The 18296-nt window shown below is 40.1% G+C and overlaps 1 protein-coding gene across 2 annotated transcripts in view; it reads right to left on the minus strand.

The window, feature by feature from the left end:
• Nucleotides 1-16400, minus strand: part of STARD13 (StAR related lipid transfer domain containing 13) — a 185077-nt gene extending 168677 nt beyond the window's left edge. The window contains exon 1 of one of the 2 annotated variants that reach the window (XM_003980318.5): nt 13193-16400. In XM_003980318.5, the coding sequence (XP_003980367.2) occupies nt 13193-13361 (169 nt within the window). In that variant the 5' untranslated portion in view covers nt 13362-16400. The remainder of the gene's footprint in view (nt 1-13192) is intronic. The other variant, XM_003980317.5, reaches the window with a different exon arrangement.
• Nucleotides 16401-18296: the final 1896 nt, after the last annotated feature.

Raw genomic sequence — 18296 nt, forward strand, 5'->3', positions numbered from 1 at the left:
TGGTTAGTGGACCACATTGCACTCCCTGCTGTCAGCCTGTCCCTGCAGAGCCTGCTTCAGATCCTCTGTCCTGCTCTCTCTGCCCCTCCCCTGCTTGCGTTCTCCCCAAAATAAATAAATATTAAAAAATAAACAAAAATAAAACAAAACTACAGAGCGGTTCATTATTCCCATACCCTTGACAAGTGATACGAATTATTGTTCGAGGAAGAGGAAGCAAGTATGATGAGGCTTTGTGTCCAAGAGCTAGGTCTTGCTTTGTGTGGCTCTTGTGTTTGGGCCAGTCCTGTGATCCCTAAAGGTGCATCCTAACATCGCTTACCCACCCCAGAATTGAGCATCATGTTTTCCTCTTTTAGAATTTTTTTTTAATGTTTATTTATTTTTGAGAGAGAGAAAGAGAGAGAGAAAGAGAGAGAGAGAGAGCACACAAGCAAGCAGGGGAAGGGCAGAGAGAGAGGGAGACACAGAACTCGAAGTAGGCTCCAGGCTCTGAGCTGTCAGCACAGAGCCCGACACAGGGCTTGAACTCACGAACCATGAGATCGTGACCTGAGCCGAAGTCGGATGCTCAACCCACTGAGCTACCCAGGTGCCCCTCATGTCTTCCATTTGAATTAATTTCACATCAATTCTTTTTTCCTCACTAATATTACTAGAGGTAGGAGCTAATATTATTCCCATTTGGTAGATGAAGAAACTGTGGCACCAAGAAGTTACATAAAGTCATCCATAGTGACCAGGTGCCCATTAGGACAAAGGTGTTCCCAGCACCCATGCCTCCTGCTTTCTGGGGTTACTGTACAGGTCCGGCTTCTCTTTCTCCTGGAAACATCACTATTCCACTTGAGACAACGTTCCTTAGTTTTCAAGACCCATTTTCCCCGCAGAGGTTTACAGCTGCATGTAATTCATGTGTCAAGTTGTGTTATCCATGGGTTAGTCCACTTACACTGGAGAGACAGCACTATCTGTGCTATGGGTTGTCTCTTTGGAAACCCAGTTATTTGAGAAAACCTCAAACCACATGCAACCAAGCACCAAAAAAATTAATTTTTTCTCCTTAAAATGTCCCTTCCCTGTGCATTCACACAGCACAGTCAGTTCATCAATCTCTTTATGTAAATAACAGTCATGCAGCAAGGGAGGAGGTCTGTTTATTATTTTTGATCCTGTTTTGCTTCTGGCAAAATTTCACAAACAGCAGAAGTTGGCAGAACATTGATATTTTCTTCTGACTGGCTACTGTTCTCTAGCTGCAAGTGCAGAGTGCAACTGGGACTATTCTGGTCTATGGGCTTCGGCTGTGACTGAGGTCAAAATTGCAAAATCTGGGGGAAAAAAAATCTCCATATAGGACTTCTCTCTGGAAATAGAGACCCTGGTTTAATGCTTGCTTTCCTTCCACTACAGAACTGCTGTCTTTGGGATTTAGGGTCCAGGGAACAACGGTGGTTTGACCTAACTCCCACCTTGCTTCTTGTCTGCAAAGGCCTCCTGTGAAGGTTACAGGGGCCACCGAGAGAGGTGGGCCCTAGGAGCCCTGAGGAAACTTAGAGGAGGGAAGTGTTCTGCCTCCAAAACTTTCTAGGAGGAAGGGGCAGCATTTTGGAGGTTTGGAAGTAGGGAAAGGCGCTTGGGGGTGGAGGAATCTGTCCTCTCCCCCTGTTAGGCATGTTCCTACCTAACTATGCTAGATTCCTTGCCAAAGGCTGGAATGCTGCTGCCCTGACTGACTTTGGACGGAGCATTCCTGATAAAGAGCAGCCAGCCCTCAAGAAGGCAGTGGGAGGGTAGCTGGTATATAGGACAGTTGCTCGGAGTTGCTGCTGGTTTTGGAGGCACAGGGAAGTCCTCCAACAACTTGAAGGGCGGGTGAGGAAGTAAGCACCAGCCAGGGCTAAAATGATGGAAAAAACCAAAACGAACAAGCTTCTTTGGTTACAAGTAGACCATGACTACCTATAATTATAAGGGTGATGGGGTTGCACAGTGGTGAATAATGTGGGCTCCTGGGTCATACAGACTTGAGTTCAAAGCCCATCTCTGCCACCTACTTGCTGGGAGAAAAACACAGTAAACCCTTAAGCGTCAAGCCTTACCATATTTATTTTCCAGAGGAGTAAACCTAAGTTTCAGGTCTTCACAAAAATTAAATAAAACACCAATATATGTTGAAAATAGTCCCTGGAACATAATAGCGAGCCCTCAATAGGAGTAGCTATAGGTATTGTGTTACCATTTTTTAAATGTTGTAATGTTTCTAACCCTAAAATGTGTGTTATAAAAAGTCCAATCGCCGCCCCAGACCCAAACCTTTTATATAAATGCACCAAAATGCTAACAAACTATGTGGACAGCCTGCCTCTCCATGGCCAACCCGGACTCCCACTTTCCTTTTCACGTGGGTGAGCCAGTGGAAATGGCATCCCTCAGCCCAGAGGTAAGGCTCCCGCACCCCCAGACCCAGCTGCACAGACTGGACTGCGAGAGGCGTGCCTGCAAGAGGCATGGCTGAGGGTTAATGAACTGAGAAGAGCCTGTCACAACTCCTGCATTCTGGAACAAAGCAGTAAGCGTCACAGAACACAAGCTGCCAGTGTCCAGGGTCAGCCCTGCAGGAGTAACCAAAGGTGGGAGGAGGCGACCAAGTGACAGGAGAAACCTCACACGAACCAGGAACAGAATGGCTTCCTCAGAAACTGAACTGTAAAGCTGGAGTTGAGGAAGCAATTTTACTCTAAACAGAGGAGGGAAAGGAAAAAACTGGCCTCTGAAACCATCTCTCTTCTACCGGTTAGTTAATGTTTAACAACCGCATTGCTCACTACCAAGTTTCCTTATTCTGTCAAGTGCATCTGTGCTTTTCTACCCACTCAGGGAAATGTGCTGTTCCACACAATGCACCAAGTGAAAACTCCGCGTCCAAAGGAATGACTCAGGAACGCAAGAGTAGAAATAATTCAAAGTAGGGCCACTTGCAGATGCATTGGTCAGGTCTCTGAAAGACAGATTCTAGGGGACAGAGCTTTGTCATCCACGATTATAATACCATTTTATGTAGGTATTCAAACAGCGAATGCATATGGAATTCCTACACAAACGGTCATGCACCATAACAATTAAGGGATTATTATTATCATAGTTTTTTCAGGGTTTCCAGGACACCATATGCAGACATCAAATATTTTATCCTGTAAAGCAAGGCTTTTTCAAAGTTCAAGATTAACATTTAAGTCATGATGTATGAAGCAGGTACTAAATGAAATTTCTATTCTTTGTAGAGGAGTCTCTTACATGGAGCCTCCTAAGACTATACATATTCCATACCCAAATACAGCAAAAAGCATTCTTGTTTATTTAATCCATTCAACTCCATAACAACAAACTTCACAAATGCTAATGACTGTATTCACGTGCAGTCTTTCATAGCCTAGGAATTCAATAGTGATGAAGATTATCCCTCAGTTAAAAGGAATGAAATCCCAGAGGAAACGGGCAATGGAAATTTCTTAAATAATTTGTTTGAATTAGTTTGAGAAAGGGTGCTGAGTTTTTAAATTACCAACTGGGCATTAGAAACTTTATCTACACTTCACAGCATTTCTTTTAACTCTTCTACACAAAGGCCATTAAATACGGGAAAATTTTTATAAAATTGGCAAGAATCTCCTACTGCCCAGTTCAGAAAATCACAACAATTTGGGAAGGGGATTCAGACATCATAGATTCACTCATCAGGCACAGAGATATAACTCTACTACTGACTGGGTAGAGCCCTTGCTCCCAGGCTGCACACTGGTCATCTCCCTGGCCTCTGACTCTGGCCTGTCTCTGATCAGAGCCTAGCCCCCTTCCTCCAGTTCTGCTGCTGTCCCTCAGCTTCAGAGTTTCCTACCAAGTGGTTCCAGGAGCCAGGAACACTTCCTGCCCAGAACAGTCTCTTTTATTTGCCAGGAGGTAGGGAACAACCGGCTTTGCTGTTTATCGATATGAGCTGAAACCTGGCCTAAATCCATCATTTCAGGTCAGTTCAGGGCAACTAAGAATAACCGCTGTACATTTATTACTAAGTAAACTGATGTTGCTAAGTAAATGAAGTAAAGGAAACCACATTTGGGAAAAGCAGATTTCACTACAGCTTAAGATTAAAACAAAACAAAACGGCAAAACACCAAACCAAAAAAAAAAATCTTTGTTTTAAATTTTGTGATACTTTTTTGAGGACACAAAAATGTGGCAGTACGTATGCTTACGTTAGTCAACTTGGTATAAAGTATATTAGTTATTCTTCATTTCATGATACAGCACCTTGAAGGGCTATACGTACATGGATGTTTATTTAATATATGTATTTTTCTTATATCTAGCACTTAGTATGTTCCGGATACTGTACTCAGTGTTTAACTGTATTATCACATTTAATCCTTGCAGTAAGTCTGAGATAGTAACAGCAGGTGGGATGGAGTACTAATGGTGAGGTTGGGAGTGTAGAGGGAAGGGGTGTTAGTGGATCTTCCTACTCAAAAGAGATCAATGGTAAAAGTGATGGTGATTTGATTACTAAGAACTTGCTCTACACAACACATGCTTTTACAAAGGTGCAAACAGTAAGGCTTTGCAATGGATTTCATTCTCTATTTTGGGAAATGCATTTAGGAGGAAATGTTTTGTGTCCTTGAAAGCATCTGGGAGAGATTTAAGGTCCTCTATTAAGAACTCCAGTCTTATTTAGGGGGGGAATGGTTAGAATACCATTATCACTGGGATTGTGAATCTTTCTTATTTCTTATAATAATTTTAAATACTATAAATAATACTGGGGTAGTAAAATATGCTTTTATGACTATCATACTTTTTCTCAGTGTGTCATTTGGTGAATACAAGGGTATGTGAATTACTACCATTCACTTATCAAGACTGAATATTCATCCAAGATTCTTGCCATCCATATGTATGATTTTTAAAATAAGCTAGAAAGAGGAGACTTGGAATGCAGAAAGAGAAAACCTTCTTTAGCTGAAAATACTGACATGTATATTAGTTACTTGCGACGGCCTAGTTTCTTTACAATCCCTACCCTTTTCCTTTACACTGTTCACGCCTGTGTTTTATCAGAGTGTTACAGAGGCAAGGCAATGCAAATCATTGGTATTTTAGTCAGCTCTGCCTCTGTCAGACTTTTAAAATTGTCAGGATTCCTACATCTTGTGGGGAAATCATTTGAGACTGCGGCCAGACATTTTGGATTTTTTTTTGTTGTTGTTGTTGATTTCCTTTTTTTTTTAAATAGCAATAGCATGTTCTGTAATTTTCAGTTATCTTGCAACCATTCCATTTATTTATTTCTTTTTGAGAGAGAGTGAGGGAGCAGGGGAGGGGTACAGAGAGGGAGGTTGAGTCCCAAGCAGGCCTGCATTGTCAGTGCAAAGCCCCACACGGGGCTTGAACTAAGCTGGAATCAAGAGTTGGATGCTCAAATGACTCAGCCACCCAAGTACCCACTGGGTATGCTCCATTAATTGAGCCCATTGCTCCATTTAAATTCCTTTAGATTCTAAATTAAAAAGAGACAGAGACACAGAGAGACAGACAGAGAGAGAGAACTCAGGAACTCAGGTCTTTTCAAACAATAGTGTACAACTTTTCCTGCCCTAGGCTGTACCGTTCTATAGTGATTGCTATGGTCCCATGTGACTTTACATGGGGGTTTGGCTACACAGAAAGGCTAATTTCCCATGCATTCTGTGGCAACTTTTCTACATTTTGTGGATTATCTCCAAAAGCATCATTCATAATGCAAATGCTATGTACTATCTCTTTGCGAGCATGAGGAAAAGTACCTTAAGAATATGTTTTCAGGCTTCCTGAGAAACTTGTAAGTTGCTTATACAACTAAACAAACAAGCTTTATTAATTAAAATGACCTATTACCTATTAGTTCATTTTATTCTGTCATACTGGCAGAGACTTCATACATGAAGTATGAACATAAACCAGAGATACATTTAGATCATGAAGTCGGAAATGGACTTTGAGCCACACTCATCAATGCCTGAGTCTCAGAGAGTCCATATCCCACGTCACAGCCAAGGAGAATCTGACGCTACTGAAGGGTTTCCTTTTTCTTTCCTGCGGGGCAACTCCACTTTGCAGTAATGGAATATCGTGAATTAGCTGAGATAATAGCAGACCCCTTTGGAATTTGCCCAGGGCTTCAGCTTTATCATAGGTGAGACGAATGAGAGCCAAAAAGCAATAATCTCTTCTGGCCTAGCAGTACCTATCGTGTAGAGTTATTTGAAGACTGGTTGTATTCTTGGTAGAATTATTAACCCTGCCCATATACCTACTCCTTCAGTTTTCTGCCTGGCAAACATATAGGGACCACCTAAACAGGTAAGAATCTTCCTTTATTTGTTAATTTTTATAAAGAGATGTCAATCTTGTCTTTACACCCAGTTGATTTTTAGAGTACATGGAGCTGGCCTTATTTGAAAACAAAAAATATTTACAATTTACTCTCCAAAATATAACCTCAAACTATCTATTGCCCAATCCATGCAAGAAATATAGTCAAAGAGAATTATCCGAATGAACCACAGGTCCTGAGGCTTCCTCAATCAGCTTTTCCAAAATGCGTTCCCCAGGGAACATGATTTTATAAGATGTCACTTCCTGGTATCCGGTGAAAAATGGATTCATGATGAAATACACCAGCTTGAACAAAGTTAAATTACTTTCCGCAGGATTTCTCTGGGCCTTTCATAAGTGTGAATTTCCAAAAAGGGAAAGAGGATATAGCATTTCTCAAATTACTTAACCACAGAAACATTTCTCCCCTGAATATCTAACAGGACTAGTGTTCTGTGAAGCCAAATGAGAAACTATCTCTAGACAGCTTCCATGCTATTTCAAGATTAAGAAGAATCGGGTTGCATACCTGAACCTCCTTGTTTTGAGCCACTCACCCCATCCCCAAATATTTTTACTGAATTATAATTTGTTATTATGCCCCTGGTTTCACTGCAAGATCCTATAGGAAACTTGCAATTGAATTCACTGCAGGAAATGTTTAATTTATCCACTACATCTCCATATTGTAGTGTCCCCTTTATGAGATCTGTATGAAACTGCTCTCATATATCAAGTTCTCGGGAGAAAACTCTCCCAAACATCAAGTCCCAGGAAAAGCTGCGCTGGTGTGTTTTCACCATGATCTTCCCCTGATCGTGTTTTCCTCTTTGCTTAGATTAGGGAAGCTCAGGCTAAATTTAAAGCCCACTTTTAATAGTTATTTAGCACCTTACGTTTCATATTTTATGTAATATCTCTTTAATATATTAAAGGGATGTAATATAATCCCTTTATTATATTAATTAACCTATATTTTTCTCTTCATCAGATTTGTCTTTTAATAACCTTCACAGAGTTGTATATTCTTTTATATACTACATCAAATCCTTTAGATAATGCATTAGAATGTAAATTAATCTATGATGTCTTTACCCACATGAAAATCATATTCACACTGCCCCTTAGGAGACAGATTATGATTTTCACATGATCCTTACTTCATTCAAATATCAGATATGCAACTCGTGGTCTCCTATCTTCTTGTATCTTCTTCCTAGACTTACCACTGGGTTCGCATAGTTAATGAAATGCACAAGGCACATGCTCATTCATGACCCATCGCCATGAAATCCCAACTGATATGTTTCCTTCTGTATAGAGGTTTACCAAAACCCACTTTTCATTTACTCTCTGTCTAAATTTTTTCGGGTCACCTGAAGAGCTAGAAGCACTGCCCATGACTAGGTGGCTAAGGAAATGAGGAACCTTGCTTTGTAAGAGTGGACCAGCATCGAGAATTTACAAAGAACTAAACACTGACTGGGGAAAAGAGGAGAAAAAAATGAATCTCTACTCACTGAAAATAATATCACATAATCCAGATTTGGCAATTACCTGCATCTGGGATGTGTGTTTATAAAATTAGAGCTAATAAAAGCAGTGACGTGCAGCTATGGATGTCTCAATTTGGTTAAAATTAAACTCTCAGGTTTTACATATCATTCTTTGCTAATTCCCTTCTAGTACTTATTTCTTAACTGCTTGCATTTTTAATATGTGATCACTTTTAAAATGTTATGCAAAGTTCATTGACTTAATTCTCCCAACAGATTTTCCTGTAATTTTCGGTTAAACAGTACCCTTTATGTACAGGTCCTTCGGTCACCAGCACTGAACAGAAAGAGGCTCTGATTCATGAAATGTGAATTTCTGACAGTTGCCACTTTTTTAAAAAAGAACTTGAGCAATACAGGACTGATGCATTCTCACCCTGTTTTCTGTGTTCCATCTGTTTTTCTGCCAGTGTTTCCACCCTCCATTTCTGAAAGTGGTTGGGTAAGAAAATACTGGACATGGAGAAAGGGCAATTCTCAAAGAATAAATGATTGTTGAATTTCCGCTGACGCTATCCAGTTGGGGGGCTGGGGCTCTCCCACCAGGATGAGCAAGGCTACCACTTAGGTCGGGCAAATTCCCAAGATGCCATGTGGCCCGATGGAGTGATGAGAGACAGACAGCACATCACTAATACCCAGTTCCATTCCCTGGGAGCAGAAAGAAGGCAGTTTACTCCACTCTGGTTAAGTTCAACTCAGATGTGATCCTTAAAAATAGTCTCAGATAAAAAGTCAATGAGGGACACCAAGGTGGCTCAGTCGTTTGAGCACTGAACTCTTGATTTCGGCTCAGGTCCTGATCTCATGGTTCGTGAGTTCGAATCCCATATGGGGCTCGGTGCTAAACGCAGAGCATGCTTAAGATTCTCTCTTTCCCTTTCTCTCTGCCCCTCTACCACTCGCTCGCTCTCTTTCAAAAATAAATAAAAGTCAAAGAAAATGCAAATCTGACTTTCACTAATTCTCTTGGTTATGAAATTTTCTACACTTTGCATTTTCTGTCAAGAAAAGATGTCTTTCTGTGAGCACAGGGGCACACTCACACGGACATTCTCTGCGATAGGCCAGGCACTGCAATACCTCCATTTCACAGTCCTGGACTCTAGAGAAAGAAAGGTGGTTTTTTGGTTTTTTTTTTTTTTACAGTTTCTTTATAATTATAGGTAGTAATGATATTTAAATAGTCCCCAAGACTGGCTGTCCTAACGTGCCCATTAAATTGATAATGAGAGCATTAAACAGGTATCAAAGAAACATGTCCAGGTAGGTATTAAATGACATAATAAGAAAAACAGAAATAAGAACTGCCTCTCTTTCTTAACATAATACCTGTGATCATGAATCCCAGAATTTTAGACATGATGGGAACCTCACGTTTGTTTAATCCAAACCCTTTATTTTATGGAGGAAGGAAAGAATGCCCAGAGAAGTTGTAGCGTGCCCCAGAGCACACAATTAATTAGTGACAGCCGTAGAACTAAAATCTGACTTCCACTGTAATAATTTCCTTGACAAGTTGTAGAAAAATTATAAGCCACTGATTTATTCTACATTAGAAAGCTGCTCTGTTTTCTTTTCAACCTATTATTTTAGGTTTAAGGAGTCCCTGCTTTGCACACTCTTGTTCAAGGAGTTACTGACTCAACCAGAGAGAGGACCTGAGAACCAGAATAAACTTTAGAAACCAGAGACCGACCATCTCATTTTCTCATCAAGAAACAAAGGCCAAGTAAGGTTCTGAAACTTGCCATAGTGAAAGAATGAGAGGGGGTCTAAAGAAGAGCCTGCATCCTGGTCTCCTTTCTTTCTGGTTCAGTGAACTTGACTACAGTCAGGTCCATATCATGCCATTTTCAGCATTCAAAATAATTTTTAAAAAATAGTACAATAGCAAGATGAATTCTTTCACAAAGCAAATAATCACATTTGTGTATTTGCCTAGATTTGGATTTTCCAGATAGCATACGCATGAGTATATAAGCTTTCAACATGGTGCACCTGTAGCCAATGCATCATAACTATCAAATGACAAGAGATCCCAATTCTCCCTTCCTGTGGCCTAACATACTCTTCCTCCACCTCCCCAGCATCCCCCCTCTTGTCCATTCCCAAGTGTCTGCTACTGAGGCAAATAAAGACCATTATTATTTCCATTCTCTCTCCATACAACAATTTACCCATTGATTCAGCGAGATTGTGGGGTAGGGATTCTGGGCAGTGTGACTGATGATAAACTTTCACTTTGCAAAGCAATCCTCTATTTTAAACTTCTCTTCTCTTTTAACTGGACTTAAAACTCCAGAACTATAAAGAAGGCTAAGAGAAATAATGCGTGTGTATTTTGGAGCATACCCTAAGATGAGCAAGTTTAGATTCATCCTGGGTTTGAGCAACTAATTCTGATCCTATGCATCATCAAAGATTCCTTTATTTCTCCTCTTTGTTTTCCTTCTCATGAGTGCATCTGCTGTTGAATCATGTCCATGCCATTCAATGATTAGCTCACTATAATGAGGTCAGTGGGGAGCAACTTACTCTTGTTTGCACTGTTCCCAACAACCATGAGAGATTATGATCATCAGTAATAATGCCCCAAATTATAATGATACAATGCTAAATTCTCCATGAAAGATCTACGATAGAGTAAACAATTTTACTGATGTTGCTGTCATTTCAAGATACCGCTATGTGAACTACGAAAAATAATGGTGCTATTAATTTAATACGCACTTGATAAACTTTAACTGAATGATTATAGGTCATCAGTAAAATAACTTGACATCATGCATTATTGGATACTAGCTGTTCAAGGAAGGTAAAACACACAGCACTTTGCTTCCACTAGCGAAATAAAACCTGACTGGAAATAGCATTGTGAGTGACCGATTCTGATTCTGTCATATGGTTTGTTGCTGCATTCCGAGTAGAAAAGACTGAAATGACTTTGGCATATTACAAAATCTAAAATAAATCTCAAGTCCAATACTTCAACCTTCATTATAAAAACCAGAAACAGTTTAGTGTATTGCAGAGCATCGGCTTCAGAGTTATATTAAAATACTAGCACCTACTATGTAAACTGTAAGAAGTTATTTGACCTCTATGTGTCTCTGTTTTCCTGCCTTTAAAATGGGTATGATAATAGTATGTGCTCACTTAGATTTTTTTGAGGGTAAAATAAATTGAAATATATATATATATATATATGGTATATATATATATATATATATATATATATATATATGGTATATATATATATATATATATATATATATATATATGGCTCCCGGAGTAGTGCTTGAAACATTATAAATGCTCAGTCAATATTCTCTACTCTTACCCAGGAAATTTTGCTTCTGCTATCATAATGTCTTACTATATCATTGTATAATATCAACAAATGATGAGTTCTCAATGGCTGGACTATTGGAATTTCTTCATGCTTCCCTATGATCTTCATGATCACTCTTAATTTCTAGGCATACATTGCTTTCAAACACTCTGTTGCCCAGCACAAAAAGGTGAGAATGCTCACATATTCTATTTAGGCAAAAGAAACATAGAGTATCCTTTCAACGATCACGCATGTGTTCTCAACTTCAAATCCTCAGTAGGAATATAACTTTCATCCAAAAAACACATAAAGAATTTTAATGAAATCAATCGTTGTAAATACATTTAAGGAGATCTGCAAAACAACTTCAAACTATTTCTATATGCAGTGTTTCTAACATAATGCACTTCACATGCATGCTGAAGAACATTTAACGAGCATAGATGATAAAGCATCATCAAACATTTGCCAAGCTCCTGCATCCATAGCGATGATGGCATCTGGCAAAGCACCATTGTCAGAAATCTCTAAAGCTTTAGCTGGTTTTTATTCTAAGACTAATGTATTTTTAAATCAAGCCACAGGGAAATAATTACTTTTGTTTCTATTCAATCAAGACCTGCACACAGAGTTTATGGAATGACATAATATCCTTCCTGAAATCAGACTGGTATGTAGGACCAGTATCCTTCACACATAACCAGTTCCTGAACCTTTACAAACAAATCCTAATTTCCAAGGAAACAATCTCATCAACTGCTACTCGCTAGAATACATATTGTTCCTTTTGGAAACATTACAATAAGATTTTCACGATTACAAACCCCAACTTCCCTTCTAAAATTCAATAAAATCTTAAACTCATTTATTTAAGTGGAAATTGTGTTTGTATAATGGCTCTAGAAATTCCTGGTAAATTTCGTATCACCAATATAATTTAGTTATTGGGTTTCTTGTTTTGTGTTTTTGTTTTTGTTTAGCCCAGGAGGGGCGTGGTCATAAACTTCATAAACTTATTGTGATGATGTGGGTGTATGTGTGTCTTTTAAATGAGCACCAGTTAGGAGTCTCTTAGGAATGTTCATTTTCGAGCTTCTACAGACCAACCCTAAGATGAGAAGCATGTTTTAACTATTTTTGGAGAATGAGGAGTTTTAGCGATGTCCAGGCTGCTGACCTATTTTTTAATTTTTATTTATTAATTTTTTTTGTAGAGAATAAAAAGGAACATCTAGCGGCTTGTAATCAATATCCTTTCCTCTGGGCTTAGGAAGCTGCTGCTTCCAAGCGCATGTCACAAGCTTTGTTTTGAACTTAGCAGACACCTTTACCCTTCACCAGAAAAACAGTATCAACAAATCAGAGACTACTGACATAAACATACAAATAGAGAATGCGAGTCCGGTTGTCAGCCCAGTGGCCTTAAGAATAGAATTCTAACTTTCCCCTGTGGCTAACAATGTTATAAAGAATCTGGGCGGGGTACAAGTGAGTCCCCCCTCTCTACCCTCCCTCCAATGAAATAAACAAATGTCCAAGTTTTAAATGTGACACAGTGTGAGGAAGCGGCAGAAAAGCTCCCAAAACACACACCGAGTAAACCTGCCTCATTTATTGTGTAGACGCACATAAATTTTGGAAATGCAGGATTCACCGTCCTACCGTGAAGTTTTCCGGGCACTTGAAGTTGAGTTATGTGGCAGCTAAGCGCTGTCACTGTTTGTTTAAAACTGCTGCCTAAAGTTATTTCTAAAAGTTAGGTGCAGCGTGGCATAGAAATCCATGTATTGTAAAGTGAAAACAACAATGTAAAAAACTGGGTTAGCATGAAATAGAGCCAACAGAAATCAGAATTAGCAACAGCCTTCCTCTACCGGCCACTCACCTTGTTGAATTTTAGTCACTAGCTGATGGCGTGCTAGAATCCGGCTCATCCTGTAAGGAGAGCGCCTCGCAGTCTGATCAAATCGCAAGTACATCTCCTGGCCCTCAGGTGTCATGGAATTTAGATAGTAGCAGCCTGAAGCTGGGGTCCTGGGTCCCTGACTGAACATCTCGGCAGATTTCCCTTTTGCCACCTCAGTCTGCCCTGTGGCTGTTCCCGGCTGTCTCCAGTCTCAGTAAGGGAGCGAGGCACCAAGCCCGGCGGAGCTCCACACACCAGGCGATTTTTAAAAAGAAGAAGGAGTGCCAAAAGCCACAACTCAGAATTCCAACCCCCGGCCTTCACGTGACCTCGAGCAGCCAATCAGAAGAAGAAAGGAGAACGGGACCGTAAGCAGTCAGCCCCCAGCCCCCTAGACGGGCAGTTCCAGCAGCTCTGATCCCCCCACGGTGCTGAAGGCAAATGCCAGCGTTTGCGGTGCCTCAGAGCTGACTAAGCGCCAGGAAGCAGCGCTCACTAAACGAGTTAAAAAGAGAAAGGTAGAAGAAAAGGCAGTAGAAGAAAACTGAGCCCTGGGCATAGATTTCCTTGGAGGCTGTAAAAGTTACAGAAAGCACGTTTGCTTTCTCCAAAGGCAGCTGCAGACAGGTAACAAATGGGTGTGATAAACGTCTCCAATGAAAAACTACTCCAAATAAGCATCAACAGCTGAGTATGCTAGCACCCTTCCTTACAAAGAATGAATCAAATAAAGCTCTTCCAGTGAAAAATAAACTTTCAAGTGCTTTAACACCCAGAGTAAATACACTACAGACTCCTGACCTTCTGCAGTGGGAGGCTGAGAGCTCTTACAGATGACTGGGAGAGGCAAAGGGCATACACATATTTGTGAAGTATCTATTTCCCTTTAATTTTTCGACACCCCCAATAGTTAATCGCCAAGAAGCAAAATAGTCATGAAGAACCGATCACATTTAAGACACTGCCACGCATCACTGGAAAGATTCAGATTTATGCTGCCAAGCTGCTAAGGACCAGAAGAGAAGTTGCGCAAAAGCTTAAGGCTTTCACAAACCTTATGTAAGAGGTGTCTCAAAAAAGACACAAAGACAATGTTGGGGGAGTGATATTATTTTCGACTGGGGTGATCGTAGCGGGGCGCACAGAGAAGACATTTGGGTGGGCTTTAAAAAAATGAGTGTGATTCTGACAAACAGAGCCTGAGGAGGTCTTTGCACTAGGGTCTATGCCCACACGTGTGGAGATCAGGAATCAGAGTACGTGTTTAAGGAAACTGTGAATAATTCCATTTGGCCATTTCCAAGTATACATATGGGAGTAATTAGAATTTTCCCCCATATTTTTCCGCTTTAATATTATTTGATGTGAAGAGAAAAAGTCCATAGAAAACATTGTTGAATTCTGAGCCTGGGGCTAAATGAATAAAGTTCTTTGAAAAAGAAGCATATGGCCAAGTTGTTCTTACATTTGGCTGGCTGAAACTGAAACAGCCTGGCCTGTGATTTATAGTCTTAATGATGAAAAAACTCTCAAAAGTTTAACAGGACTTAACTTAGGACCCCAATTCTTGTTACTGTGGCTAACGGTGGTCAGCCCTAACGCTCTTCCCTGTGGGAATTTTTGCTGGCTTGATTCTGACCAGTGGCAGCTCACCTCGCATGACTATCCTATTACGTAAATGAACAGAGCCTACGGCAGAATATACACTCTCTCATGGCAATTGTGAGCCTCTTCCGATAGCTATGCAAGAGTAGCCAAGCATTAGGGTTTCAATCGCATCACAGTAGAAGAGGAAAGATCTCAATGGATTATTTTGTTCCCTTTCCATTCTTATTTAGGGTTTGATCAGAGTTTTGCTATTCCAGGGCATCTTTTGTGGAAGGTGAAAGGGATCTAAGGTCTAGTGGCCCTGGTATGCCAAAAGCATGGGCAGTAATGGTAGACAGGTTTAGCATTACACTTCAGTATTGGATCCTGTAATTTAATTGAATTAAATTCAAATCAAATCAGAATCCAAGCTCAGGTCCAGCTCTGGATGCCCTCTGATGGAGAGGTCAATGCCAGCTACTTTGTGCACGTGCTTTTGTTTTGATAGGCCACCATTAGGGACATCAGTGCCATTAAACATGTGTTCAAGCCAGACAACTAGCAGTTATCACTTTTTCACTGGGAGAGAATGGAAGGAGAATGGAGAGAGAAAGACCATGAACTTAGCAACTTGGGATACGTTCCAAAAGCTAAGCAAGGGGAAGGTAAAGGCTGGAAATAAAATCTACTTGTTTTATAGCTGTGAATAACACTTAAAGATTGGCCATACCCAATGCCAGGCTGGTAGTTCATTATTGACTTGGCTACATTTTAAAAATAAATGGAATGAGCCTCTCTGAGAAGCACTGCAGTGTATCATGGCCAGTTTAGTATTAAAAAAAAAAAAATCACAGTGCCTCCATTCTGCACTGAAAGTCCCAAGGTGTTTTGTTCTGAAAACATCAAGATCATAAACATGTATTCTTTGATATATATGTAAACAGATGCAACAACATGAAACATAGTATTTCATAAGAGATTGGCAATGAAGGACAAGAATTAAATGTAAATTAAGGAAAAAAGGAATTTCTATTCCCTGATTAAAACAAAGACAACTTAGAAGAAAGCCTAATTTTTCTAAAAATCAGTTTAAGTTTTAATAAGGGGATCTGTGAAGGATTACATATCAGCATTTCTGTCTTCTCTATCATGACAAGTTTGATTTTATGGTTCAAGTAGTAGGTATACATCCATGTGACTGCTCACCATGTTTTTGTCATTTCAAATGTCCAAAATACCATATTTAAAGCAGCTAAGTAACACTTTTCTCATTAGCACTGTTAATGCCTTGTTTTATGCTAATGTATTGCTATGAAATCCACACCCTTTTAATGAATATTTTTTTCATTATTTAGTCCTAGTGATCAAATAATTACCACTGGGTGGGCAGCTCTTTCTGTTTGTTGTAAATGTAAAAGTGACAAATTGCTAATAATCTTCCTTGGGCTGATACTGTCTCCATTCAACTAGTTGAGAGAATTCTTTGTCTTTACTGGTGAGTGAGAGAGGTCCAAAGAAATCAGAGAGAAGGAGAAAGTGCTGAACACCCAAGTGTATCTTTCAAGACTAATGCTGAATTCCTTCCTTTCTAATTCTTTTTAAAAATGGAGAAAATGAGGGGCGCCTGGGTGGCGCAGTCGGTTAAGCGTCCGACTTCAGCCAGGTCACGATCTCGCGGTCCGTGAGTTCGAGCCCCGCGTCAGGCTCTGGGCTGATGGCTCGGAGCCTGGAGCCTGTTTCCGATTCTGTGTCTCCCTCTCTCTCTGCCCCTCCCCCGTTCGTGCTCTGTCTCTCTCTGTCCCAAAAATAAATAAACGTTTAAAAAAAAAAATGGAGAAAATGGGTGAGTGGGTGGCTCAGTTGATTGAGCATCCAACTCTTGATTTCGGCTCAGGTCATGATCTCAAGTTCATGATTTTGAGCCCCATGTCAAGCTCTGTGCTGTCAGCGTGGAATCTGCTTGGGATTCTCTCTCTCTCCCTCTCTCTCTGCCCTTCCCCTTCTCTCTCTCTCTCTTAAAATAAATAAAATAAACTTTAAAAATAAATAAATAAAAATTAAAAAATAAAAATGAGGGAAATGGATGGTGCTAGTTTTTAGTTTTCACCTCTTTTCCTCTTTCCTAATTTGGTCAAGAGCAATCTTCACTTAGACTATTTCGGGGTTGGAATAAACAGATGAATACTGAGAGACCCAAAGAGAGCAATGAACAGGGGAAGGGGGAAGTGGGAGGAGCTAACAGTGTTGAGCTCCTTGTATGTACCAGGCATGTCTTTAATTAATGTCTGTGGTCTTCTATTTTGTAGAACAGGAACTTAAGACTCCCAAGGATGAAGAGATGTCCCAGGTCATACAGCAACCAAGTGTAGAGCCACTGTCTATCTCCAAGCTGATGATATTTTAACTCTTTCCACTATCACACACAAGGGACAGGGAAAGGAAAATTGTGGCACTGAGAGGGTGCTGGGGACACTGGATAGAGGAAAAAATTTTAGAGGGATATACTGAAAATCATCTTAATCCTGTATAATTTCATGTGATACCAGAACGCTTAAATGAAAATACAGTTGACCCTTAGATACCGCATATTTATTTGCGCAGGTCTACTCCCATGCAGATGTTTTTCGATAAATATATTGGGAAAAATTTGGAGACTTGCAACAACTTAAAAAACCTGCAGAAAAACAACAAAGCTTAGATATACTGAAAAAATTTTTAAAGAATTTTGAGATTATTGTGAGAATACAGTACATATATAATACATATACTAAATATGTGTTAATTGACTCTGTAGTACCAATAAAGCTTCAGGTCAAGTTGGTATTAGTGGTTAAGTTTTCAGGGAGCCAAGTTATATGCAGACTGCATAGGGGTTGGTGCCCTAACCCCCTTGTTGTTCAAAGGTCAACTGCATAGGATTGGCTAAATTGGATTGGCTAAACCGCAATGGATTGGCTAAATTGTTGTAGTGGTTGAGATCTAGGTATCTAGAGAGCAAACTACATAGCCCAGAGCTTTTAATTAACCAGTGAGAACCATGGGCCCTCTTTGGAGCAACCCAAAGCTAAGAACTGGAGACCCACCCACTCCCACCCTAATCCTAAAGTGCAGAAGCAGCTTGACTGTCTTTTTGTTTAAAAAGCACATTCCTTTTGCAGGGTAGGCTCTTTGCCCTCTGCTTTCTGTTCATCCTCAAGGCTAACTCTGCATATGGTCTTACCTTTTCTAGGGAATTTCTTCCCAATGCAAATGCTCCAAATACAGTCAAAATTCTGAAACTTGACCTCTAAACAAAACTTTTGGTACCAAGTCTTTCGGTAGATGATCCTAGAGTAGTGCTCAGTGGAATCTTAGGTACACATAGAAGAAAGCTAGGTGTGATTTTACAGAAGCCAGGAATGACTCCAGTGCTTTCATCTGTCTACTACTCCTTTTCCTCCTTCACATGCATTCCAGCTTCCTCATCAGCCTGTTCAGAGGGAGCCAAGGTAGCCCT

This window comes from Felis catus, chromosome A1 (assembly GCF_018350175.1).
Source record: "Felis catus isolate Fca126 chromosome A1, F.catus_Fca126_mat1.0, whole genome shotgun sequence".
NCBI lineage: Eukaryota > Metazoa > Chordata > Mammalia > Carnivora > Felidae > Felis > Felis catus.